This window comes from Pelodiscus sinensis, chromosome 4, assembly GCF_049634645.1.
Source record: "Pelodiscus sinensis isolate JC-2024 chromosome 4, ASM4963464v1, whole genome shotgun sequence".
In the NCBI taxonomy this organism is placed as follows: Eukaryota; Metazoa; Chordata; order Testudines; family Trionychidae; genus Pelodiscus; species Pelodiscus sinensis.
The window spans coordinates 132,788,959-132,815,761 of NC_134714.1; the positions used below are offsets into that span (position 1 = coordinate 132,788,959).

At 45.7% G+C, this 26,803-nt stretch overlaps 4 protein-coding genes across 4 annotated transcripts; all 4 read right to left on the bottom strand.

Annotated features, from left to right (window-relative positions):
• Positions 1–4,427: 4,427 nt before the first annotated feature.
• On the bottom strand, positions 4,428–5,369 carry LOC142818194 (olfactory receptor 5AR1-like). The gene has a single exon (XM_075928843.1). It carries the CDS (start codon positions 5,367–5,369, stop codon positions 4,428–4,430), a length of 942 nt encoding a protein of 313 aa, XP_075784958.1.
• A 5,751-nt stretch (positions 5,370–11,120) lies between these two features.
• On the bottom strand, positions 11,121–12,053 carry LOC102446653 (olfactory receptor 5AR1-like). Its single transcript, XM_006136532.2, has one exon. It carries the CDS (start codon positions 12,051–12,053, stop codon positions 11,121–11,123), a length of 933 nt encoding a protein of 310 aa, XP_006136594.2.
• A 6,578-nt stretch (positions 12,054–18,631) lies between these two features.
• Positions 18,632–19,573, bottom strand: LOC106732907 (olfactory receptor 8U9-like). The gene has a single exon (XM_014580293.3). The coding sequence runs from the start codon at positions 19,571–19,573 to the stop codon at positions 18,632–18,634; it is 942 nt and encodes a 313-aa protein (XP_014435779.3).
• Positions 19,574–25,864: 6,291 nt separating this feature from the next.
• Positions 25,865–26,803, bottom strand: LOC142829025 (olfactory receptor 5AS1-like). Its single transcript, XM_075926085.1, has one exon. The coding sequence runs from the start codon at positions 26,801–26,803 to the stop codon at positions 25,865–25,867; it is 939 nt and encodes a 312-aa protein (XP_075782200.1).

Consider the following 26,803-nt stretch of genomic DNA (forward strand, 5'->3'; position numbering starts at 1 on the left):
GCTGAGCTCAGAAAGACACAACAGCTAATTAGCGCACTCAGTGAAGCAAAGCCGCCCTTGATGTAACTTGTACATGAGGGATGAATTGGTCCACTCTTTCCTCCTCTGTTATGAAATGATGCAATTTGTATCCCAGTGACAGTGACTGAAGTTAGGTTATAGTTCATCCCACCGTGTTCAGTTCAAGTTGGGACTGTGCGGAGCTGATCCACGAAGGGTGGATTCCTTTTGTGGTTCGTGGAAACCAAAATCTTGAAATGTCACAGAGGTCCCTAAGATCCCGCATCCCACCTTTCTCTGCCATGTCTCCCAAGCTGAATTAAATCCTCTATGATACAGGATGGTCTCTCCTCCTGCTGAAATGTCCTGAAACATCATCTGAGACCCACACTCAAGACCCCTCCCCAATCCAATGTCTACATCCTTTATTGCTTCAGCCGCACTGAATCAAGGTTTCATAGGTTTGTAGCACATCGGGCAAGGGAACACCAACATGCTCTGTAGCACTGTGTAACAGCAGACAAGCCTGCACAGTCCTGGGGGAGGTTTTCTGCTACCATAGTGAGGAAGGCAAAAGTCATCACTTGGCCAGCGATGGCTCACCTTGGCGAGAGGTTATGATCACAATCCCCTTACACATATGGTACGGGTGGGCAGTAGATACGTTGAGTGGTCAGGGAAAAAAAAAGATTGAGAACCTCTGATATACTCCACCCAAGACAGGAGATGACCTGTAACCACAAACTCTATTTATCAACATTAGTCACCAGGTTGTCTTCTCATGTACAAGGAGCCTTCTGGTTAAGGGGCCTGATTCCTCTGTCTCAAACCCCAGATGTGTCAACGGGACATTTTTTTCCTGAGTCCCCTTAACTGGGTCCATATCGCACCCCTGCATGAGGTGCTTGAATTTCTGTGTTGGCAACACATGATACAGGGCGAGGAAGCGGGCACCGGAGGAAGGGGGCACAGAGAGGCAAAAGACACCAGGCTGAGGACCAGTCAGGGCAAGGACACACACATATCTAGTCTCCACATTCTGTTCCACTGTCACCCCCCACTCCCAACACAGGCATGCACAGTGCATCCACTCCTCATACACAACCTGCATCTGAGCTCAGCCGGAGCGTAGAGGAACCTCTACTGGGAAGCGGAGACAGCTGGAATATTTCCAACAGCCCTGAGCAAAATGAATTGAAGGGGATTCTACTGCCGTGATGGGGACACAGGACTAGATTTCCCAACAGGTCTTTTCCATTGGTAGCTTGTCTGAGGCCTGGTTTATGCTCAAAAATTACATCAACCAAGCTCTGTTACACAAGACTGAGAAACTTTTCACAACCTGGGCAAGGCAGCTGCGTGGCACTAAACCTCGGTGTCATTCTTTCATTGACCTAGCTCTTGGAGAGGTGGGTTAACCATATGGTTGGAAAAACCCCTTGCAACAATGTGGAATGTATCTACACTAGGTGCTGGTTCAGCTCTATAGCTAAGTCATCGTAAAGGCTTTTGTATAGATGTTCCCTCAATGGATAGAGGGAATTTTTCCCTTCTCTCATAAGGCTATTGTTCTCTCCCTTTGCTGTCACTCTTCTTCCTCTTTTGTTTTGGTTTTTCAATTGGTACATATATTCAGAACAGTTATAATTTCTCTTCCGAGGAGAAGGCTTCAAGTCATTTCAATTAAAGACTGAAATGCTCTTCAACTGACCGCTTTGCCCCTGATTTGCTGGTACCACACTGGTTTTCTTCCCTTCACTTATGAGTGGAGAAGAATAGAAGCACTACCTGGTCGAACATTTACCTCAGAGGGGGTCCCCATGCTAGTCTGTAACTTTAAAAACAGCGAGTGGTCCCTGTGGCACCTTAGAGACTTAGCAACATAAAGAGACAGGGTCTGCTAGCCTATCACAAAAAGCGTGCAAAATCTTTCTCTATAAAACAGCTTCCCCTCCTGTATCAAATTGAGGAATCCCGAATAAACATTGGATGGTGGAATATGAGCCAGGTCCGAGGACTGATCACCCGAGGGCCACCTCCCGCTCACCGAATCAAACGAGTTCCTGTAGAGCGTAACATATACCAAACATAACGAATACCAAATATGTTGTTGCTATTGTTGTAGTTTGTGTGTCTGTTAAATATAAGTATTGTTATCTGAAATTGTTTAGAGGTATTGTTAAGTAGTAGTGTTAAAAGTTTTAGATAAGACTAATCACTTATAAGTAAGACTGATGTAAATGTAACTGTTAATAATCCCTGGTCCCTTGTTAACAACTATTGGGATTTAGAAAAACCTCAGGGAATTTTCTTTACTGTATTGCATTTTGCTTATTGGTCATTCTAAAAATTATTTGGTGCCTACATATGTAAGAAATTGATAAAATCATAATTTTTACGTAGAAGCCCTTTAATAAAAGTTTAAAAGATATTTGGTAATAGTTTGCCTGTTTCTGCACCTCCCTGGGACTAGCCACATTTCCGAACCTTTTACTTTAAACCACAATACCGTCATTCAAGCCCAGGGACAGTGTCAAGTATATAAATGAGCTCCAATTTAGCACTCTCTCTCTCTCTCTCTGTCATTCAGTGGTGAAACCCCTTTGTAGAAGAAGGGTTACTCTTAAATCAGGTATGGAATGGCCGGGCAGGTTAAAATGTTCCCCTCCAGCTTTAGGTGTATTACCATTTCTGATGCCTGATATGTGTCCCTTTGTCCTTTGTCGTAGGACATTGACCTGTTTGCTAACCATGCCCATGTCACCGTGAATGCCTTTGGAACAGCTTCCTGGGATAGCAGGGGTTAACCTTGGCTTGGAGTCTTACAGGTTTGCTCCCTGGAGAACCTTTGCTCCCTGTAGAAGAGCTGTGCAGAGCCCATGCAATTAATGTTGTTGCCTTGTTTTCCCTTGTGAAACTAGAGGGTTAGGTGTCTCTTCAGGCCTATTGAACATGATAGTACAAGGATGGGAATGGTTTCCGCTTTCTTTGTTGGCCACCTCTCCAAAAGTCCCTAAGTCATTTCCTTACATTGCCTTGATAGAACAGGCAACTCTTCACCCAAACATGAGGGTCCAGCTACTGAGGAACGACGGTAATCTGAGTAGAATTAAACCTGGAGTCCCAGTGCTCTAGCTCAGAATCACGCCATTCTACAGCATGTCCTGGGGAAGGTGAACCAGACTTTTGTACGTATCATTTGGGCTCCTCTCTCTCACTGTTCCTTCCACAACTGGTCATTTTTGAATCAATCCTTTCAAACCCCTCGCATCTCAGATACTCTGTTACTCATGGATGATATGAAATTAACATTCTCCTGGATAGTGCTCTGAGAGCTGTAGATTACCAAAGCTGTGTGCTATTTCACACAGTGAGTTCTGCAGCATTTGTATAAACTTTTCTGCTCACTTTCTTTCTCTTTTCACCTGGATTGATCCCCGTTTGGGGCTTTGGCCTAGACACCAGGGCTATGAAAAGAGCTCACACCCAGTACTCTGAGTTCCACCTCTGGGAGCCTCATGAACAAGAGAATCCCGTGCTGCTTTTCAACCCGTCAGCACAGACCACAAACCTCTCTGTCAAAGGCCTTGGGATACTTCTTGGAATGTGTTACTTGTCCTGTCCAGCCCCACTTAAACAATAACCACTGATATCAAGTGGGTCATTAATCAATAGAAAATGACAGACACAAATCCTGTTTTCAAATAGAAGTTCCCAAACATGTCAAAGAAAACACACACTGGCTTAGAGAACTCAATGCAACACTTTTATTGATTCCAGAAGGACACATCTTAAGTCATGAGACATAAAAGTCAGAATAGATTGCAAAGAAATAAAAGGTAAAATGCATCTAATGCCTAACTTAATGAGGAAATTTAATTCTATGCAAAGATACTTTTCACCACCGCCATCAGTCTTACTGGCTAGTTGTATTTCAGCCAGACCCTTTGAAATTGAAAGATCCCAAACTGCATATCTCCCATCTATGTAACACAGGAAGAGCACAGCTGCACACAAAGGGCTACAGGGTAACAGGAGGGTGCAAAACTCCCTTTCATTTAGTCATAGACATCACATACTTCAGACTCGTGACTGTACAACAAAACCTACCTCGGTACAACCAAGAGGGGGACAGATCAGATACCCTGCGCTTTGATCCAAATGCAAACAACTCCATGCTTTCAAAGCATATCACCTATATTTTTATGCTCACAGATGTGAAACGGGCCTCCTTGAATATCGAAGAAGAAACAGATGCACAAAGGAAGTTTTGCTCTCTGTCGGAGACAGTAGGCCTGATTTGGATAGAAATAAATTAAAAACGCAGTATAACAAAAAACATTAGCATGGACTCTGGAAGTCAAATTACAATGGACTGGGAATTGAATTCACTTGTTTCCACATCACATCACAGAAGCAGTACTGAGTTAACAAGATTTTCTGATGAGTTTTTTCATTGCTTTCCTCAGGGCATCCTTCACCTCCCTGTTCCTCAGGCTGTAGATGAGGGGGTTCAACATGGGGATCACCAGCGTGTAGAACACAGAGGCTATTTTGTCGGTCTCCATTGAATAGCTGGAGGGAGGGCGTAAATACATGAAGAGTTGGCTGCCATGAAACATGCCCACCACTGTCAAGTGGCAAGAGCAGGTGGAGAAGACTTTGCGCCGACCCTCGGCAGAGCGGATCTGAAGGATGCTGGAGATGATGTAAAAATACGAGAGGAGGACAATCACCACACTGCTCACTACAATGAAGCCAACAAAGGTAAGAATCACAGTCTCACTGATGAAGGTGTCAGAAGAGGAGAGCACCAGCAATGGAGGAGTATCACAGTAGAAATGATTGATGACGTTGGAGCGGCAGAATGACAGCCGGAATGTAAAACATGTTTCTATCAATGCATCCACCAACCCCACAACACACACCCCAGCCACTAGCTGGCTACAAAGCTGCCTGGACATGGTGACCGTATAGAGCAGCGGATTACAGATGGCCACATAACGGTCATAGGCCATCACAACCAGCAAGAGACACTCAAGATCTGCAAAATAGATAAAGAAATACATTTGCACAGCGCAGGCAGTGCGAGAAATACTTTTCCTTTCAGCCAAGAAAATCTGCAGCATCTTTGGGGAAATTATTGAGGAATAGCAGAGATCACTGAAAGACAAATTCCGGAGGAAAAAGTACATGGGGGTGTGGAGTCGGGGGTCAGTCGTGATCAACGAGATCATCCCCCCGTTTCCCACCAGAGTGACAATATAAATCATGAGGAACACCAAAAACAGAGGGACCTGCAGCTCCGGACGATCTGTCAGTCCTGAGAGAATGAACTCAGTCGCCTCTGAGTGATTTCCCTCTTCCATCTCCTCTGTGCCGAGATCAGGCAGCTACAGGGAAGTGGGCACGTGGAGGACTCTGGTGAGTTATCCCTTCTCTGTAACGAAGTGAAGAAATATGGAGAACAGTTTCTTAATGGGCACTAGTATCAGACCAGTGTCAGTATCAGATACTTAATGGGCACCAGTATCAGTTCACCGATCCAGATGTTCACAGCTGATCCTTCCTGGTGTTCTGTACAGTGCACACACTGCACACATACAAGGACACGCAGGTTAATCATGACACACACACACACGCACACTCCTCTTCACTGATCCCAGCATCAAATAGAGACTTGTGAGTCTGCTTTTGGAGAATCAAGTTGAAAACCAACTCAGAGAGAAGAGATTATTCCTTAGTTCAAGAAAGGGTGAGAGTAAAAGAATTTTAATCTTTCTACCATCTTTGTGCAAGGGCAGCTCTGTTGCCCTGCATATCAGTTTAGGACACATTTTGCTTGCTGTGCTAATTAAACGTTTGGCATCTGAAAATGGCATTTACATTAGTCTGTACTAAAACCCAGATACAGAATGAGAGGCGCTTGCCTCTGTGAGTCATTAATGGCCTTTTTCCAACCATAGAGGTCAGGGGATTGGAGCTGGGATGGAGGCTTTTAGTTCCGGAGATCTTGAATTCAAAGCCTGCTAATCAGCATGGTGTCTGCATGAGTGGTACAACAGCACCTACCTGCTATGAAGAGAGATGTGGTGGCGTTTCCCCTTTGACGGCAACTGCCCATTTAAGACGTTTGAGATGTTTTATACTGAGATCTGTGATCTATGGGACATGCTCCCTTACACAACTGGGAGTACCTGAGCTCAGAGAAACACAACTGCTAATTAATGCACTTGGTGAAGCAAAGCCGCTCTTGATGTAACTTGTCCACAAGGGATGAATTGGTCCACTCTTTCCTCCTGTGTTATGAAATACTGCAATTTCTATCACAGAGACAGGGTGTAAATTTAGGGGTATATTTTATCCTGCCGTGTTCAGTTCAAGCAGTCATGGATCGTTAGAAAAATCTGTCTAAGTGACGTCAATGAGCCAATTTCCAAGTGGTGTAAATGGACATAGCTGCATGGAAATCTGAAATCCCGATTCCTAACTGGTGTAAATGGCTACGTCTACACTGGCCCCTTTTCCGGAAGGGGCATGTAAATTTCACCAGTCGTCGTAGGGAAATCCGCGGGGGATTTAAATATCCCCCGCGGCATTTAAATAAAAATGTCCGCCGCTTTTTTCCGGCTTTTAAAAAAGCCGGAAAAGAGCGTCTACACTGGCCCCGATCCTCCGGAAAAAGTGCCCTTTTCTGGAGGGTCTTATTCCTACTTTGAATAAGGAATAAGACCTACTTTGAAGTAGGAATAAGACCCTCCGGAAAAGGGCACTTTTTCCGGAGGATCGGGGCCAGTGTAGACGTTCTTTTCCGGCTTTTTTAAAAGCCGGAAAAAAGCGGCGGACATTTTTATTTAAATGCCGCGGGGGATATTTAAATCCCCCGCGGATTTCCCTACGACGACTGGTGAAATTTACATGCCCCTTCCGGAAAAGGGGCCAGTGTAGACGTAGCCAATGTGTGTAGCTCCATTGATCTCCTCACTGGATAAATTGACATTTAGCACCATGGACAGCTCTGTGCTGGCCGGGACTAGGCCAGTGGCTTTCAAACTATAGGTCCTGGCACAGGAATGGGTGATGAAGTGTTAGGCTCAGGGTCTTTTTGCTACAGGGGGTTCGGTGAATGGGGAGGGGGAGCAGGCATCTCCCTGACCATCCTGGCACCACAGACTGTGCTGCGCCTCAGAAGCAGCTGGTGGCAGGGAAGAGGGCACGGGAATCCGTTCACTGTCCCGTCTCAAGCACTAGCTCTGGTCTCCCATTGGCTGGGAACCCACTGCTGGTTACTTCTGGGGGCAGCATGGCCTGCAATGCCAGGGAGCTCCCTTGGCAACCCCACTCAACCCATGACCGGGAGCTACTCAAGGTAATCACCCCCTACCCTGACCCCCTAAAGCCACAGCCTCCTCCTACAGTCCAAAGGTCTCACCCTCAGCCCCAGCCCGAGGCCCACACTCTAGTCAAATTACGTTGGGTCGCAGCATCAACAATTTTCTTCAACTGGGTCATGAGAAAAACAAGTTGAACACCGTGGGACTGGGGCTATGTGTGCGGAAGGGCTCCTGGCTGGCTGCTGGGCTGGAATGAACATTTGCCCTGAGGTAAAGTTGAAGTGTGAGTGAAGGCTGAGCCCAGAGGGGAGCAGCCGAGGGACCTGAAAGCTGTTTAGTTGAAGGGCAATGGTGATGGGGGAGTGCTATTCTCAGAGTTCCTGGGCTGTGAGCTGAAGTCGTGGACAAGTCAGTGAGGAAGTGACATAGTACTGGGGTCTCCTGTTACTCCTTAATCCGAACTAAGGACTTAGTTTGGATTAACTTCTGACTGCTGCGTGTAGCCACGGGCAGTCAGTTCGAAATAAGGGTATTTAAAAATGGCACCTGCCCGGGAACATGCAAATGAAGCCCGGGATATTTAAATCCCGGGCTTCATTTGCAAGTTCGAATGCCTACATTAGCCACCCTAGTTCGAACTAGGGGGCTAGTGTAGACATACCCACTGTCTTTTTCTCCTCCCGCCCATATTGCTCCCTTCCTTTATTTATTCTTGGATCTGGACTTTTAATACTCCAGTCATCTGAAGAAGTGGGTTGTGCCCACAAAAGCTCATGATCACATCTACTTGTTTTGTTAGTCTTCAAGGTGCTACTGGACTATTTGTTGTTTTTTAAGTTTTTCCTGTTACAGACTAACTTGGCTACCGCTCTGAAGATGTGAAATGTGAATGTCACAGGCATAGGAAATTGCCTTTGTAGAGCATTATGCAGTTAATACCGTTATTCAAGCCCAGGATGACAGTGTCACACATGCCAATGAACTCCAGTCCTGCACTCTCTCTCTGTCATTGGGTGGTGAAACCTCTTTGTAGAAGAAGGGCTTCTCTTAAATGCAATATGGAATGGCCAGGCAGGTTAAGTGAAAATGTCCTCCAGGTTTGTGTGTATTACTATTTCTGATGCCTGATGTGTGACCCTTTATTTTTTCTTGCAGGACATTTCCCTGTTTGCTAATCATGCCCATGTCTCCGTGAATGCCTCAAGAACAGCTTCCTGGGATACGAGGTCTTAACGTTGGCTTGGAGTCTTACAGGTTTGCTCCCTAGAGAGGAGCTGTGCAGAGCCCTTGCAATAAATGTTGTTGCCTTGTTTTTCCTTGTGGAACTAGAGGGCTGGATCTCCCCTGAGGCCTATTTAATGTGAACTGGACCCTTGAAAGTATGATTTGGGCTCTTCTCTCTCAGGGTACGTCTACACTAGCACCCTAGATTGATCTAGGGAGGCTAACAAGGGCAACCGGAATTGCAAATCAAGCCCAGGATTTAATTATCCCGTGCTTGATTTGCATGTTCCTTGCCGGTCGCCATTTTAGAAATTGACTAGCCTGAAGTAATTGCCCGTGTCTACATGCGGCAGTGAAATGGGATTCCAATTTAAAACCCTAACTCAAATTAGCTGGTATTCCTCCTGCAATGAGGTTTACCAGCTAATTCAAATTAGGGGCTTTAAATCAGAATCCTGTTTCACTGCCACGTGCAGATGTGGGCAGTTACTTCGGGCTAGTCAATTTCTAAAATGGCGACCGGCCGGGAACATGCAAATCCAGCACGGGATATTTAAATCCCGGGCTTGATTTGCAATTCTGGTCGCCCTTTCAAACCTCTCACATCTTAGATACTCTGTTATTCAAATGGATAAGAGGAAATGAACACTCCTCTGAAAAGTGCTCTGAGAGCTGTAGATTACGAAGGCTATGGGCTACTGCAACTATTTCACACATTGAGTTCTAAGCAATTCTATAAACTGTTCTGCTCGCTTTCGTTTTCTTTTTACCTGGATTAATCCCAGTTTGGGGCTTTGGCCTCAGCACCGCGGCTATGCAAAGAGTTCACACCTAAAGCGCTGGGTTCCGTCTCTGGCAGCCCTATGAACAAGGGGATCCTCTGCTGTTTTTCATCCTGACAGCACAGAGCATGAACCTGTAGGTCACAAGGCCTAGGGATACAGCATGGAATGTCTGATTTGTCCTGTCCAGCACCCCCTTAAACAATAACCACGCATATAAATTGGGTCATTAATCAATAGAAAATAAGAGGCAAAAATCCTGTTTTCAAATACAGCTTCGCAGACACGCTGGCTTAGAGAAAGCCACACGACAATTTTATTGATTTCAGAAGGAAGGATCTTAAGTCATGAGAAATAGAGGGTAAATAGCAGCTAATGCCTAACTTAATGAGGTAAATTAATTCAATGCAAAGATATCTCTCCACCACCACCAGTCTTACTGGCTAGTTGACTTTCAGCCTGAACCCTTGAAATTGGAAGACTCCATACTGCATAACTCTCCCATCCATGCAGCGCAGGAAGAGCACAGCTATAAGCCAGACGAAAGGTACATTGACTTAAGTAGCATATGGCCTGACCGGATAAGCATTGACCAGTCCTCAGGGATATTTATCACACAACATAGCCCGGTCACCAGGTCACTGCCCATCATTGGGGGAGAGCCAATTTCAAATTGCTTCTCGCCCTCAGACAAAGGGGGTCTGATACATGTCTCCCATATCCCACGGGATTGCTCGAATCATTGGATTAAAGTCTGCCAGGGATTATACCTGTTTCACTCTCATCCATTTTACCAATCTATTTTCATTGGTTTTGCTTTTCCATTGAAAACAACCTGGGAAGGGAAGGATCGCTTGGCACGCTTCTCTTCCACCTCACAGGAGATTTCCGACAATGCTTTCAATTTGCCAAACACGTTGGGAATTTTCATATTTAGATCGGATGGAAATGAATTAATTTTTTTCAATTTTTATCACCACCTGTCTACTCAAAGCTCTCTCCATTTCCCACTCCCAATCTCCTCGGCCGTACAATTCCCAGAGTCCCTGCTCCTCAGAGTCTATACAAATTTCTGGCAGAACTAACTTATAGTGAACCTGTGGTTTGTCATATCAATAGGAAGAGTCTGAGAAGATGTTGCTGTCTGTTTAATTTATATGGCAGAAAAAGCTCACCCTTTCCATTCTAGCGTCTATTCAGTTCGGCGTAGACTGTCACAGAAGATGCACACTCACAAAGTTCTTTGCTGGTCTGTGTTGTGTTGTACCCTTCAGACATTAAAAGTCATTTTGAGGGAAATCACATTTCTCTTTCCGATTCCTGGACACAAGCCAGGAACACACAAGAACTCCCCAGAACACACAAAGGGCTGCAGCGTAGCAGGAGAGTGCAAAACTCCCTTCCATTGAGTCTTAGACATCACACACTTCAGACACACAACTGCAGAACAAAACCTACCCTGCTACAGAGAGAGGGAGATAGATTAGAAGCCCCACTCTTCAATCCCAACATCTCCATGCTCTCGAAGCACATCACATATATTACTGGGCTCACACACACAAAACAGGAGCATCCTTAAACTTTGAAGGAGAAACAGCTTAATGAAAGAAGCACTTTTCAACTGAGGACTGCAGGCCTTGTTTGGATACCAATAAATCAATTATGCAATATAACAAAGAACAATATTTGCATGGCTACTGGAAATTAAATTACAATAGGCTGGAAATTGAATTCACACATTTCCACTCCCCATCACTAAGTCTAAATGGAGTTATCCAGATTAGGTTAGGAGTTTGTTCATGGCTTTCCTCAGGGCGCCCTTCACCTCCTTGTTCCTGAAGCTGTAGATGAGGGGGTTCAGCATGGGGATCACCAGCGAGTAAAACACGGAGGCGATTTTGTCGGTGTCCATGGAATAGCTGGAGGTGGGTCGTACATACATGAAGAGCTGGCTGCCATGAAACATGCCCACCGCAATCAAGTGACAAGCGCAGGTGGAGAAGGCTTTGCGCCGGCCCTCAGCGGAGCGGATCCGCAGGATGCTGGAGATGATGTAGACATAGGAGAGGAGGACAATCACCACACTGCTCACTACAATGAAGCCAACTAAGGTCAAAATCACAGTCTCACTCGTGCGGATGTCAGAAGAGGAGAGCGCTAGCATTGGGGGGACATCACAGTAGAAGTGATTGATGACGTTGGAGCGGCAGAATGACAGCTGAAATATAAAACATGTTTCTATTAATGCATCCACCAATGCCAGAACATACATACCAGCCACCATGAGGCTACAAAGCTGACAGGACATGGTGACCGTATAGTGCAGCGGGTTACAGATGGCCACATAACGGTCATAGGCCATCACAACCAGCAAGAGACTCCCCATATCTGAAAAACAGATAAAGAAATACATTTGCACAACGCAGGCAGTGCGAGAAATGCTTTTCCTCTTGGCTAAGAAATTCTGCAGCATCTCAGGGACAATTACTGAGGAAAAGCAGAGATCACTGAAAGACAAATTCCGGAGGAAAAAGTACATGGGGGTGTGGAGTCGGGGGTCAATCGTGATTAACAAGATCATCCCACCGTTACAGACCAGGCTGGTAATATAAATCAGTAGGAACACCCCAAAGAGGGGAACCTGCAGCTCCGGACGATCTGTCAGTCCTGAAAAAATGAACTCAGTTGCCTCTGAGTAATTTCCCACTTCCATCTCCTCTGAGCTGAGAGCAGGCAGCTACAGTGATGTGGGCAGGTGGATGGCTTGGGGAACTTTTCCTTTTGCTGTAAGGAAGTAAGTGAAGAAAAAATGAAGATCAGTTTTTCAATGGGTCCCAGTACAAGACTGGGGAAGGCCTAAGTCCTCAGAGCCAGATGTTCACAGCTGGTCATGCCAGTTGTCCTGTATAATGCCCACTAATACAATGTACCAATATGAGAACACACCCCCCACACACACTTCTGTGCACTATTCCAAGTAGCAAACAGCACCTCGTGTCTCTGCTGTGAGAGAATCCGGGTGAAAACCGCCTCCAACAGAAGAGATTGTTTCTTAGCTCAAGGAAGGGTGAGAGTCAATGAGGATCCATCTTTCTCCCCTCTTTCGGCAAAGGGAGCTCTGTGGGGCTATCTCTAGACTGCAGTGCTATTTAGGTGCAGACAGCACCAAATTACGAAAAACGCTATTTCGAATTTGACTCAAAATAACCTATGGAATTTCCATAGCTCAAATTGCATAGCTTATTTTGAGCGACGGGTGCAGTACAGATGCACCCTAAGGGTGCACCGCTAGATCGAAGTAAGCTACTCAATGTGAGCTACGCAAATTGCGTAGCTTATTTCATGTCATTTTCGAAATAGTGTATTTCATAATTTGTCCAGCTTCAGTGACTATCTAATTGCCTATTTTTTTCCAATCAAAGAGGTTATTCTGTTAGGTTAACTCAGCCAGACTTAGGCTTTTAGTGCTGGAGTCTTGAATCCAATACCTGCTGATTATCCCAGTGTCTGTATGGTGTGTGTGTGTGTGTGACCATGGCATAGTCTAATAGCACGTACCTGCTGATTATCCCGGTGTGTGTGTGTGTGTGTGTGTGTGAGAGAGAGAGAGAGAAAGAGAGAGAGAGAGTCCATGGTATTGAACAATAGCACTTACCTGCTGATGAGAGAGATGGGCTTGGATTTTCCCTTTGATGGAAACTGCCAGGTTTAAGTGTTTGGTAAGTTTTATACTGAGATCTGTGATCTTTGGGACATGCTCCCTGATACCAGAGGGAATATCTGAGTTCAGAGAGAAACAACATCTAATTAGCACATCCAGGGGAGCAAAGACATCCCTGCTGTAACTTGTTCATTGGGGTTTAATTTGTCTGCTCTTTCCTCCTGTGCTATGAAATGACGCAATGTCTACCACAGCTGCAGTGTATGGAGTTAGTGGTATAGCTCGTCCTGCTGTGGTCACATCAAGCTGGTACTGAGCAGAGCTGATCCACAAGGATTGTTTTGGTCTGTAGTTTGTGGAAGCCAAAATCTTGAAATACCCCCAGTTCCTTCAGAAGCCCTTTGCAACCTTTCACTTCCATGGCTCCCAGGTGGAAGAACATCCCCTGTAACATGACATGGTCTGTCCTCCTGATGACCGGCCCTTGAACATCACCAGAGACCCACTGTCACACTGTACGGAGGAGGGGGCTTGGGTATTTTGATGGAAAGTTGCTAATTTCCATAGAACAGATCATTCCATTAAAAAAAAAATCAGTTGGAATGGAAAATCCAACATCCCATCTATCAGGTTGCCACCCCTCAGAACCCCACATTAGGGGTGAACCCTGACCCTGGGGTCGCTTCTTGTGTTTTCTGGTCCCAACCAATGGCCCAGCCGGGTGTCGCTCCCCAGGGACGCCCAACAAGCCTTCCCACTTAGTCCTCCCAGGGAACAATACTGGGGTCCAAGAGCAGCTCAGAAGGTTCACAACGTAGCACGCACCCATCTCTCTTCACCAATGATTCTGACGAGTCGTATGGGTTGGTCTTTCCGCCTAGCCAGACCCAGGTGGATTAGTCTATAATTCCACTTTGCAACCGCCGAGTGCACCACTCTTACAGCCGCTGGAGCCTGGTAGGGGGACCCGGGCCTGCCCTCACTCCGGGTCCCGGCCCAGGGCCCTCAGGACAGGGTGGCGAAGCCCTGTCCGGTTGGTGGGGAGTCTCCCATAATGCACCAACCCCCCAGGTTCCTTCCAGCACCCTGCCCTGGGCCACTTCCTACCCACCCGCCATGGGTTCTATTCTCCAACCTACCTCTCTCCACGGTGTGAGAGATCTTCAGCCCCCCCCCCTTTCAGGGTATCTCATGCCATCTGGTCTCCTGCCAGCTTCCCCAGTGGTGCTCCTTCTGCCCGCTCCTCCCAGGATTCCACTTCCTCTGCGCCCCCTCCCGCCAGGGGGCAGCCCGCTTTTAAACTCCCCACCAACAGCGCAGGGCGGGGATGCACCGAGGACACTGACCTGCCCCTTCTGGCCCCGCCATCCGCCCTTACCCGGTCACTCCCTCCCTCTCCGCCATGGCCGGCGGCCTGGGAGCATGCATCTCCGGGAGTGGGGTGTTCCCACACTCCAGCAGGATGCCTCCGGCTCTGTGCGAGTGCGGGGTTCCGCTGCCCCATCACACCATCCATAAAAAATATTTCAAGAAAAAAAAAATCCAGCCAGCCTTCACAACAAGTATAGAGTTAAAGGAGCCAGAACCAAGATGAAGCCGTAACAGACTAACGGCTTGCCGCTTTAGCTGAGCTCTCCTCCATCATTCCTGTGTTCAGAATCAACATGTTCTCCTGACTCCAAGGGGAATGCCAAATCCACAGCCAATGTAGGGGTACTGTGGACTCTTTCTCTCTAATGCCAAGCCCTGTCCTTTCCTTGTGTGGGAATTGGGGTGAAGGTAGAAGCCAGTCAATGAGGGCCAGGCTAGGTCCTGTAAGAGGCTCCAGAGGTGATTACAAGTCATGAGACATAAAAGTCAGAATTGGTTGCAAAGGGGAAAAAAGGTAAAATGTAACTAATATTGAACACATCATGAGGTAAATGAATTCAAAATAAAGGGATTTCTCTCACCGCCACTACCATCAGTCTCGCCTGCTGGTTGTCTTTCAGCCAAAACCTTCCCCAAACCCTATGTCCTTTCATTTTCCGTCAGACAGTGTTGGTGTTGTCAGCAGAGAGAAAAGGAGGAAGAGTATATGTCGGGCAGTTGTCTTCTCCTCTTATCGTCATTTCTCTTTCACAAGAATTATCTCCCACTCACATGCAAGAGACAAAGACTGAGAGGACAGAAAGCTCGCACGGCTTGTTTGTCCAAATGTAGATTTCTCACTCACAAACTTCTTCCTGCCCAAGAATGAGCTCTTTATCAAGCGAAATACAATTTGATTTTTTTACACCACTCTGAGGCACCAATGTTATCATTTGCTTCCAAGGAATTGGTTCTCTCATGCCTGCTTTTCTAAACTTGGAATGTCTCAATAATGTTATACAATAGAATCTTATAACTTTACATTCAGTGTGGTCACAAATTTTATGAGGACAATGATGATCAGCGGATTATGAGCTTCAAATGATACCTCATAAGGCATGATTTGTACAACAAGTATCATCATCATCAGGCAACAGGGGGTGAGCATAAGGGTACACACCATCAAAAAGTGTAAATAATTTCTTTTCCATCCTATTTGTTTGCTGCAGTGGTCTTTAATTTCAGAAGTACCAACAGGACATAGGCTGAAGAAATCTGTGTAACAGCCTGTCATCTGAAACTGTATCAGGAAAACAATTCACAGCTTAAAAAATGGGGTGTGCTGATGGAATCCATCACATTTTCTCCAATATTTAAAAAAGTCAGTAGTGATGACCACAAGAGACAACCTGATATCATTGTGAGACTTACATGGTAAATCTGAGGAAGGTTGCATTACTGTATAGACCGGGGTGATGAGTGATATCTCCCTTACCTACAGGTTTGATACATCAGTTCCTGCATTATCATGAGAAGGAACATTTATCTACTACAGTGATTCTCAAACTTTTTCCTATGGAGGAACCCCTAAAATAATTTTTCATATCCCAAGGAACCTATGAAAATGTTTGCTTGGCCAGAAAAAGTTGACAGCGGGGAGCGCAATTCAATTACTTCTAAATTATTGTCGAGAAAATGTCTTTGTAAAGGGCTGTTATATATATATATATATGTTAACTTACATTGTAAGAAAACATTTTTTTAATTTATTTATTCCACGATTTCTCACGGAACCCCTGACAATGGTCTGCAGAACCGCAGCGTTCTGCGGAACCGTGGTTGGGAAACGTTAATCTACTGGATAGAGCTTTAGAGTCAGGCAGTCTGTTAACTGGGGCTTAATTCCTGGCTGAAATGTAGGCCCCTCATGGATCCTCGAAACAAGACATTTACTTTCTCTGTGCTTCAGCTCGTCCTCTGTGAAATGGAGCTAATGATGGCCTAGTCAATATGGAAGGTGTGACAATAAATACAGTCCCGATTGCGAGGTGCTCAGAGGTACTGCATGGATGAGGGCTGTAAAAGGGCCTGTGCATGTGATCATATTTAATATTAGACAGAGCAGCTAAAGTCAGGAAGTCTGGGAGTCGTGCCACTCCCCTCCCTTTGCCCTTGAGTACCAAGATATAGAAAGACCCTTGACATTCAAAGACTCCACGCATCACTTAGAGGACTCTCCCATCTAGGTAGCACAGTCAGAGCACAGCTGTGAGTCAAATGAGAGCTACATTGGCTTAAGTAGCATAACACAGGTAGCCTCACAGGATCAGGGTGGACCAGCCCTGCAAGAGATTCATGACACGACACAGCCAATCCCCAGAGCACTGTCCATCAGTGCGGGAGACCCACTTTCAAATGACTTCACCACACCAGACAGAGGGGGACTGACCTGTGTCACCCACCTCCCACCTGAGGGCTCTGACCACTGGATTGAAGTCTGCACCATCCCAACCTCTTACACATCCATCCATTGTCTCGGTCTAGCCTTTCACTGGCTTTTCTTTGACATTGAAAACAACGTAGGAAGGGAAGCGTTGCTGAGCACACGAATGCTTCTCTTCAACCTCACAGGAGATTTCCAACAATGCTTTCAATTTGCCAACCGTGTAGGGAATTTTCATATTTGGATTGGGAGGAATTTATTTCTTCCATTTTTATCACCACCTGTTTACTCAAAGTGCAGTTTTTTTAAGCTGTCTCCATTTCCCACGCCCAGTCCCTTGAGCCGTACAATTCCCAGAATCCCTATTGCTCAGAGTCTATAATTTCCAGCAGAATGAAGAGGAAGAACTCACAGTGAACCTGCTGATGTGATGTAAATATGAAGAGTCTGAGAAGCCATTGCTGTCTGTTTAATTTATATGGAAGAAATAGCTCACCCTTTCCATATTAGTGTCTATTCAGTTCAGCGTAGATTGTCACAAAAGATGCACACTCACAGAACTGTGTTGTGCTGGGCCTTCACTTACAATAAAGGCCATTTTGAGGGAAATAACTTTTTTTTTCCAATTCATGGACACAAACCAGGAGACAAATTCTACAACAACCCCCCAGAGCACACAAAGGGCTGCAAGGTAGCAGGACGGTGCAAAACTCCCTTTCATTGAGCCTTAGACATCAGGCACTTCAGACTCACAACTACGGAACAAAACCTACCCCGCTACAGAGAAGAGGGAGCTAGATTAGATGCCCCGCTCTTCAAACCCAACACAATCCCTTGCTGTCAAAGCACGTGTCACGTTACTGGATTTTGAGGGGAGCAGACAGATCACTGCTGCACCCATGGGGGGATGTCGGCCTCAAAAGTGGCACAAAGGGGGCCATGTGAGGTGTCCAATAGAAGCCTACTTTCTTCTGATTCCATATATGCTATTCATGTGATTGTCTAATGTCTGTATGTGAAGTTATAAGCATGTATTTTGTGTGGATACCAAATGTTTCTCTATATGTGGTTGAACTATGGGCAAAGTAGCTCAGCCTATGGACATGCTAACGAGCAAAGCTCTGGAACCAGAGCTGTGCCCAGACTTGGCCCGGTGTGTCACAGTGGCACAGCTAACAGGGTCCACAGATCCCTGGTCTCTTCTTGGCTACAGCAGGTCACCTGGCCCATGGCCTATCCCTGTGTTCCCTGCTGGTAGCCCCTAGGTATGAGTCACCACTCTTGAGGTGTGTCCTTGGCCTATAGGGGGCTATTGTTCCAGAGCTTTGCTCATTAGCATGTCCATAGGCTGAGCTACTTTGCCGATAGTTCAACCACATATAGAGAAACATTTGGTATCCACACAAAATACATGCTTATATCTTCACATACCGACATTATACAATCACATGAATAGCATTTATGGAATCAGAAGAAAGAAAGCTTCTATTTGACACCTCGCATGGCCCCTCTTTGTGCCACTTTTGGGGCCAACACCCCCACATGGGTGCAGCAGTAATCTGTCTGCTCCCCTCAAAATCCAGTAACGTGACAGCACGTCACACATATTACTGGACTCACACACACAAAACAGGAGCCTCTTTGAATTTTGAAGGAGAAACAGCCTCATGAAGGAAGCTCTTTTCAATGGAGGACTACAGGCCCGGTTTGGATACAAACAAATGAATAATTCAATGTAACACAGAACAATATTAGCATGGTCTCTGGAAATCAAACTACAACAAGCTGGGAATTAAATTCACATGTTTCCACTCCCCGTCACTAAGTCTGTACTGAGTTAACCAGATTTGCTAAGGAGTTTAATCACGGCTTTCCTCAGGGCTCCCTTCACCTCCTTGTTCCTGAAGCTGTAGATAAGGGGATTCAACATGGGGATCACCAGCGTGTAGAACACGGAGGCTATTTGGTCCATGTTCATGGAATAGCTGGAGGGGGGGCGTAAATACATGAAGAGTTGGCTGCCATGGAACATGCCCACCACCGTCAAGTGACAAGTGCAGGTGGAGAAGGCTTTGCGCCGGCCCTCGGCGGAGCGGATCCGCAGGATGCTGGAGATGATGTAGACATAGGAAAGGAGGATGGTCACAACGCTGCTTACTATAATAAAGCCAACGAAGGCAAGCATCACAGTCTCACTGATACGGGTGTCAGAAGAGGAGAGCGCCAGCAGTGGGGGGATGTCACAGTAGAAATGATTGATGACGTTGGAGCGGCAGAATGACAGCCGGAACGTACAACATGTTTCTATCAATGCATCCACCAACCCCACAGCGTACACCCCGGCCACTAGCTGGCTACAAAGCTGCCTGGACATGGTGACCTTATAAAGCAGTGGGTTACAGATGGCCACATAACGGTCATACGCCATCACAGCCAGCAAGAGGCACTCAAGATCTGCAAAAGAGACAAAGAAATACATTTGCACAGCGCAGGCAGCGTGGGAAATGCTTTTCTTCTCAGCTAAGAAATTCTGCAGCATCTTAGGGGCTATTATTGTGGAATAGCAGAGATCACAGAAAGACAAATTCCGGAGGAAAAAGTACATGGGGGTGTGGAGTCGGGAGTCAATTGTGATTAATAAGATCATCACTCCGTTCCCCACCAGGGTGATAATATAAATCAGTAGGAACAACACAAACAGGGGGACCTGCAGCTCTGGACGATCTGTTAGTCCTGAGAAAATGAATTCAGTCGCCTCTGAGCAATTTCCCTCTTCCATCTCCTCTGAGCCGATATCAGGCAGCTACAGGGACGTGGGCAGGTCCATGGCTCAGGGAACCTGTCCCTACGCTGTAAGAAAGTGAACAAAAAAATGAAGATCAGTTTTTCAGTGGGTATCAGTATAAGACTGAGGAAGAGCATAGTCCTCAGAGCTAGATGTTCACAGCTGGTCATGCCAGTTGTACCGTACAATGCCCACTAATACAATGTACCAATGTGAAAACAACCCCACACACTCCCGTGCACTATTCCAAGCAGCAAAGAGCACCTCGTTTCTCTGCTGGGGGAGAATCAGGGTGAAAACTGTCTCTGACAGAGAGATTGTTTTTTAGCTCAGGAAGGGGTGAGAGTCAATGAGGATCCATCTTTCTCCCCGCTTTGGGCAAAGGGAGCTCCGGGGCTCAGCATGTCCATTGGGGCTAAAACTTGCTTGCAGGGCGAATTAAGATTTTGGTATCTGAAAATGGCATTTATGCTGGTCTCTATGGAAACCCAGAGACATAATGAGTGACACTGTCTATGTAATTGCCTATTTTTTCCCAACCAAAAGATCATTCTGTTATCTTGAAGGGTACGAGCCAGTCTAAGGCTTTTAGTGATGGCATATTGAATTCAATACCCACTGATCATGGTGTCTCTATGTGTGTGACTATGAAATAGGCAAGAGTACGTACCTGCTGAGGAGAGACCGACCTGGTACGTTTTTTTACTTCGATGGAAACTGACAGTTTTAAGTGTTCAGGAAGTTTTATACTGAGATCTGTGATCTATGGGGCACGGTCCCTGATACAACTGGGAGTACCTGAGCTCCAAGAGACATGACACTTAATTACTGCGCTCAGTGGAACAAAGCCACTCTCTCTGTAATTTGTACACTGGGGATTAATTGTCCCCCTCTTTCCTCCCGTGTTATTGAACGATGCAATTTCTATCAGAGTTACAGAATATGAAGTTAGGGGTATAGCTCATCCTGCTTTTTTCTGTTCAAGCTGGTACTGAGCAGAGCTGATTCACAAAGGATAGGCTTGGCCTATTGTTTATGGAAACCAAAATCTTGACTACTGCAGGGTCCCTCAGATACTCCATCCCATCCTTCTTTTCCATGGCTCCCAGGCTGATGCTCACCCGCTCTAGCATGAGCTAGTTTGTCCTCCTGATGACCTGCCTTGGAAGATCACCAAAGACCCACAGTTTGGGGAAGGAGGGGAGTTTGCTATTTTGATGGAAAGTTGCTAATTTTCATACAACAGAAAGCCCCATGGCAATAAATCAGTTGAAATGAAAATCCAACTTCCCATCCATAAAAATATTTAAAGACAAAAATTTTATCCAGCCTTAGCAACAAATTTAGAGTTAAAGGAGGAGGAATTGAGATGGAACCATAACAGACTAACTGCTTGCAGCTTTAGCTGAGATCTTCTCCATCATTCCTATGTTCAGAATCACCCTGTTCTGCTGAATAGTTGTTAAGGGATCACAGTCATGCTGAAAGGGGATAACAAATGTGGATCCACTAGGATCTGTTTTGGGATGGGTTCTGTTCAAGATCTTCATCAACAATTCAGATATTGGCATAGAGAGGACACTTCGAAGTAAGAATAAGAGCCTCCGGAAAAGGGCACTTTTTCCGGAGGATCGGGGCCAGTCTAGACGCTCTTTTCCGGCTTTTTTAAAAGCCGGAAAAAAGCGGCGGACATTTTTATTTAAATGCCGCGGGGGATATTTAAATCCCCCGCGGATTTCCCTACGACGACTAGTGAAATTTACATGCCCCTTCCGGAAAAGGGGCCAGTGTAGACGTAGCCCGAGTGTGTGCAGAGGGAAAAGAACCATCAGGATCAAAGGAGCACAAATGGGATTGTGCGTTTTGTGAGGCCGGCTCTGTCAGGGCCACATGATCTGATTGACACACCCTTATTCTGCCCCTCATGCAGAGCTTATCAGTGCGTGGCCATCCCACCAATAGTACCAGGGTTCTCCACCAAGGCGCCCGGGGGCAGGGTTCAGGGGTTTGGCCAAGCACAGGGCAGAAAGCTAATGCCCCATCACATGGAGCTGAAGTCCAGAGCCCCGAAGACGCCCACCCAGCGCTGAAACCTGAGCAGCTTAGGTCGATATGCCTCTGCGTGCTACCCCCTCACACTGGCCCTGGCTTTAACACGCAGAGAGACAGTTGGTGTGGCACAGTTGGGCAGTGGGTCATGTTGAGATCCTCAGAAAGAAAAAAGGCTGAGAACATCTGACCTGCCCCAACCAAGGCATCAGAGAGCCCACGGCCATACCCTCTTTCACTAAACACTAGGCACCAGGTGGTCTTCTTGTGGACAAGGAGCCTTCTGGTTATGGGACCTGGTTCCTCTATCTGAAACCTCAGGTGTGTCAATGGTATGTTCCATTCCTCAGGGCCCACAGCTTGGCCCAGATCACACCCTTGCATGAGCTGCTTGCTGTTCTATGTTGGGTGGACTCCTTTACAGCAAGAAGCCCTGGATCGATGGTTGGGTGGGGTAAAGGATGCTGGCCGGGGCAATGGTCAGGGCAAGGGACACACACATGTGTAGGCTCAACATTCAGCTTCCCCCACACCACACACACACAGTGCGCACGGCACACGCACAGCCTGACACTGGGAAGCTGGAACAGCTGGGCTATTTCCAACTGGTCTGAAGGAAAAGAACGGAAGGGGATTCTGCTGCCCTGGGAAGGAGACAGGACTAGATTTCCCAACTGTTTTTTTCCATCGGTACCTTCCCTGAGGCCTGGTGGTTTTTGCTTAAACATTTGATCAACCGAGCTCTGTTACATAAGGCTGAGAAACTTTTCACACTCTGTCAGTGGCAGTCAAGTTGCGCTCACCCTCAGTGTAATTCTTCCATTAACATAGCTCCTGCCTTTCAAATTGATGGAGAATCCCCTTGCAACAATGTGGGTAGCATCTATACATTACGGTGCTATTTCAATTCCATTCCCGAGTCATTTTGGTGACTTTAGTATAGACATTCCCTGCATTGATGGAGGAGCTTTCCCCCTGCCTCTTATGGCTACTTCTCTCCCCCTTTCCTGTCACACTTCTCCCTCTTGCTAAAGGTCTTTCCTTTTTTATTGGCGAATACATTCAGAAATGTTATAATTTCTCCTCTTAGGATAATTCCTCCCTTCCCTGGAAAGGCTTGATGTCATTTCAATTAAAAGCTGAAATGTCCTGAAATTGACACATTTGCCCATGACTTGGTGTGACTTCATTTTTTTCCCTTCACATATGATGAGTTGAATCTTATAACTTCACAATCAGTGTTGTCACAAATGTTAAGAGGACAATGATGATCAGCGGATTATGAGCTTTTGAATGATACCTGACAAGGCATGATTTGTACAAAATTTATCATCGTTATGCAAAAGGAGCGTCATAATTTGTAAATACTTTAATTTGTCATAATTATTGTCATAATTTGTAAATAATTTATTTTCTATCCTGTTTGCCTCTGCTGTCTTTAATATGAGAAGTATCAACAGGACTGAAGGTAAATGAGTCTGTTGCAACAGCCTGACATCTGAGACTGTATCAGGAAGACATGTCTCAACTTGGTTCACCAGTAAAATATAGGGCAATCTGATGGAATCCACCAAATTCTCTTGAATATATAAAAAAGTCAGTATTGGAGACTACAAGAGATAGCCCCATAACATATGTGAGACATACATGGTGAATCTGAAGAAGGTTGCATTACTATACAAATTGAGGGGTTGGGTTACCACTCCTCTACTTATAGGCTATACACCTCTGTTCCTCTGTCTCCATGAGAAGGAATGATTATCTGTTAAGTAGAGTGTTAGTCTAGCAGTCTGTAAACTGAGGCTTAGTTTCTGGCTCCACTGTAGACCTCTTCTGCAATCTTGAAGAAGACATTTACTTTCTCTGTGCTTCAACTCATCGTATGTTAGAAGGAGATAACAGTGCACTCCCTAACATGGACGTTGTGATGATAACTACAATCAAGACCGTGAGGGACTTGATGAGAGACATAGAAAGAAGTAGAAGCCTTTCTAAACTCTGTAATAAGGCAGGCAACTCTGGTTAGTCCCATTTTGAGATGGGCCAAGGGGGGCAGAATGCAATACCCAACTTTTCACACTTGTCCATAGGCACCATGATTTGGTAAATGCTTTTGAAAACGTTGCCTCTGGATCGTTGGAATGAGAAAAGGCAATTGCACACTGTACAGGGTGCCAGGTTTTCTTATGCCAAATAATTCATATACATTGAAAGAAATATCTTTAATTTTTCACCAGTGAACATGTACATTAAAATCATTGTTGCTAATGAAAATGACCATTATTTTAAAATATTGTATTAATAATGAGTGGAATTATATGGGCGTTCAGGGCAGAAGTATCTATCTGCCTTTATTATAAGAATCAGCAAATATTGGAGCATACAATCAATTCTTTATTACTGGCTATAGAAGCTAAGATCAACCACTCTGGCAGTTGTGACAGTCCACTCCTATAGCCATTTAGTGCCAAGATGTAGCAAGAGCCTTGAAATTCAAAGACCTCACCCTTCAGTTCCATCACTCTCCCATTGACACATCCTGGTGGGAACATCACAGTAAGTTGGACTAACATTACATCAACTTGCAAAAGAATAAGTTAGGGCGCGTCTACGCAACAGGGTAAACTTGAAATAAGCTACGCAACTGGAGCTTCACTAACTGCATAACTTAAGTCAAAATAGCTGATTTTGACTTTTGGCTCTGTCTACACAACACTTCTTTCGAGATAGAATGCTTTTCTCCCGACTTCCCTTACTCCTCCTACAATAAGGGTTACAGGAGTCGGAGTAAGCAGCTCAATAATATTTCGACATTCTGTCAAATAACAGCTTGTGTGTAGACACGGATGATCTTATTTCGGACAGCATCAGTTATTCCAAAATAATGCTGCTGTGTAGACATAATCTTAGATTGATTGACAGGTTGAGCGTAGACTGGCCCTGCAAAAGATCCAGGAAAGAACATAGCCCTGTCTCCAGGGTGTTCCCCAGCAGTATGGGACCCACTTTCAAATTGCTTCAACACACCAGCCAGAAAGGGATTGACCTGTGTCACCCACAGCTCATGTGAGTGTTCTGATCACTGGGTTAAAGTCTCCAAGGGAAGTAGCAGCATCGTCGCCTCTTCCACACCCATCTATTCTGGAAGTCTTGCCCTTCCTTGTCTTTGCTTTTTTCTTTCAGTGAAGGAAAGGAAATGACCCATTTCTGGTCCTGTTAAATGTTTCCTTCGAACCCAGATGAAATTTCGGTCCAGGTTTTCATCTGGCCAAACAGTTAGGGAATTTTCAGATCAGATTGCTCTGAAATTTTGGATCAGATTGCTCTGAAATTGTGTTTTTTTTCAATGCTTTGTAACCAGGTAACTAAAAAAATCAGTTTTGGGCCCCGACAGTGGGTCGCACTGAATTGCTTTTACAATTATGTGCGGCCACCTCTTAACTCTGTGATCGTCCCCACTGCCACAACTTCTCCCTCCCTGTCCCATGAGCCATAATATTCCCAGAAATCCCATTCTTCAGAGTCTATGGTACTTTCCAACCCAACAAAGAGCAAGAATGCATAGCAAACCTGCTGATGTGATATAAATAAGTGCTGCCAGAGAAGACTTTTCTTTCTGTTTAATTTATATGGAAGAAAAAGCTCGCCCTTTCCATACTAGCACCTATTCAATTCAGCGTAGACTGTCACAGAAGATGCACACTCACAGAACTGTGTTGTGCTAGTCCTTCACTTACAATGAAAGCCATTTTGAGGGAAATCACTTTTTTCTTTCTGATTCATGGACACAAACCAGGGGACAAACTCTTCAAGAACCCCCCCAAAAGGGCTGTAGGGTACCAGTAGAGTGCAAAACTTGCTTTCATTGAGCCATAGACATCAGGCACTTCAGACTCCCAAATGCAGAACGAAACCTACCCCGCTACAAAAAAGAGAGAGCTAAATGCCCCGCTCTTTGATCCCAACACAAACAGCTCCGTGCTCTCAAATAACATGATAACTATTACTGAGCTCACACACGCGAAACAGGAGCCACCTTGAATTTTGAAGCAGAAACAGCCTCATAAAGGAAGTCCAGACCTCAATTGAGGACTGCAGGCCTTTTTGGAATACAAAAAAAATGAATAAGGCATTATAATAAAGAACAATACTAGAACAGGCTGTGGAAATCAAATTATGATGGGTTGGGAATTGAATTCCAATGTGTCCAAGCCCCGTCAGTAAGTCTGGACAGATTCACGCATCAGTTAGAAGTTTATTCATTGTTTTCCTCAGGGCATTCTTCACCTCTGTGTTCCTCAGGCTGTAGATGAAGGGGTTCAACATGGGGATCACCAGGGCGTAAAACACTGCGACTATCTTGTCCATATCTGTGGAATAGTTGGAGGAGGGCCGTAAATACACCAAGAGTTGGGTGCCATGAAACATAACCACAGTGATCAAGTGATAAGTGCAGGTGGAGAAGGCTTTGTGCCGGCCCTCGGTGGAGTGGATCTGCAGGATGGTGGAGACGATGTAGACATACGAGAGGAGGATGATCACAAAGCTGCTCGCTACAATAGAACATGTACCAGCAACGAGCACAATCTCATTGAGGTGGGTGTCAGAACTGGAGAGTGCCAGCAGCGGGGGGATATCACAGAAGAAATGACCGATAACGTTGGAGGTAGAGAAGGACAGCCGAAATGTCAGACACATGTGTATCATAGAATCTACCGACCCTACAGCACAAACAGCCACCATCAGCTGGTTACACCGCTGCCTGGACATGGTGACTGTATAGAGCAGCGGGTTACAGATGGCCATATAACGGTCATACGCCATCACACCCAGCAAAAGACACTCAATATCTGCAAAAGCGATGAATAAATACATTTGCACAGAACAGGCAGCGCGAGAAATGCTTTTCCTCTCCAGTAAGAAATTCTGCAGCATTTTAGGGGTAATTACTGTGGAACAGCAGAAATCACAAAAAGACAAACTCCGGAGGAAAAAGTACATGGGGGTGTGGAGTCGGGGGTCAGTCGTGATTAACAAGATCATCCCCCTATTCCCCACCAGGGTGATAGCATAGATCAGAAGAAACAGCACAAAAAGAGGGACCTGCAACTCCGGACGATCTGTCAGTCCTGCGAGAATGAACTCAGTCAGCACCGAGTGATTTCCCTCTTCCAT

Coding starts and splice junctions, on each gene's coding strand:
- LOC142818194 (XM_075928843.1), bottom strand. CDS start 5,369: ATGGAAGAGGGAAATCACTCAGAGGCGACTGAGTTCATTCTCTCAGGA.
- LOC142829025 (XM_075926085.1), bottom strand. CDS start 26,803: ATGGAAGAGGGAAATCACTCGGTGCTGACTGAGTTCATTCTCGCAGGA.
- LOC106732907 (XM_014580293.3), bottom strand. CDS start 19,573: ATGGAAGAGGGAAATTGCTCAGAGGCGACTGAATTCATTTTCTCAGGA.
- LOC102446653 (XM_006136532.2), bottom strand. CDS start 12,053: ATGGAAGTGGGAAATTACTCAGAGGCAACTGAGTTCATTTTTTCAGGA.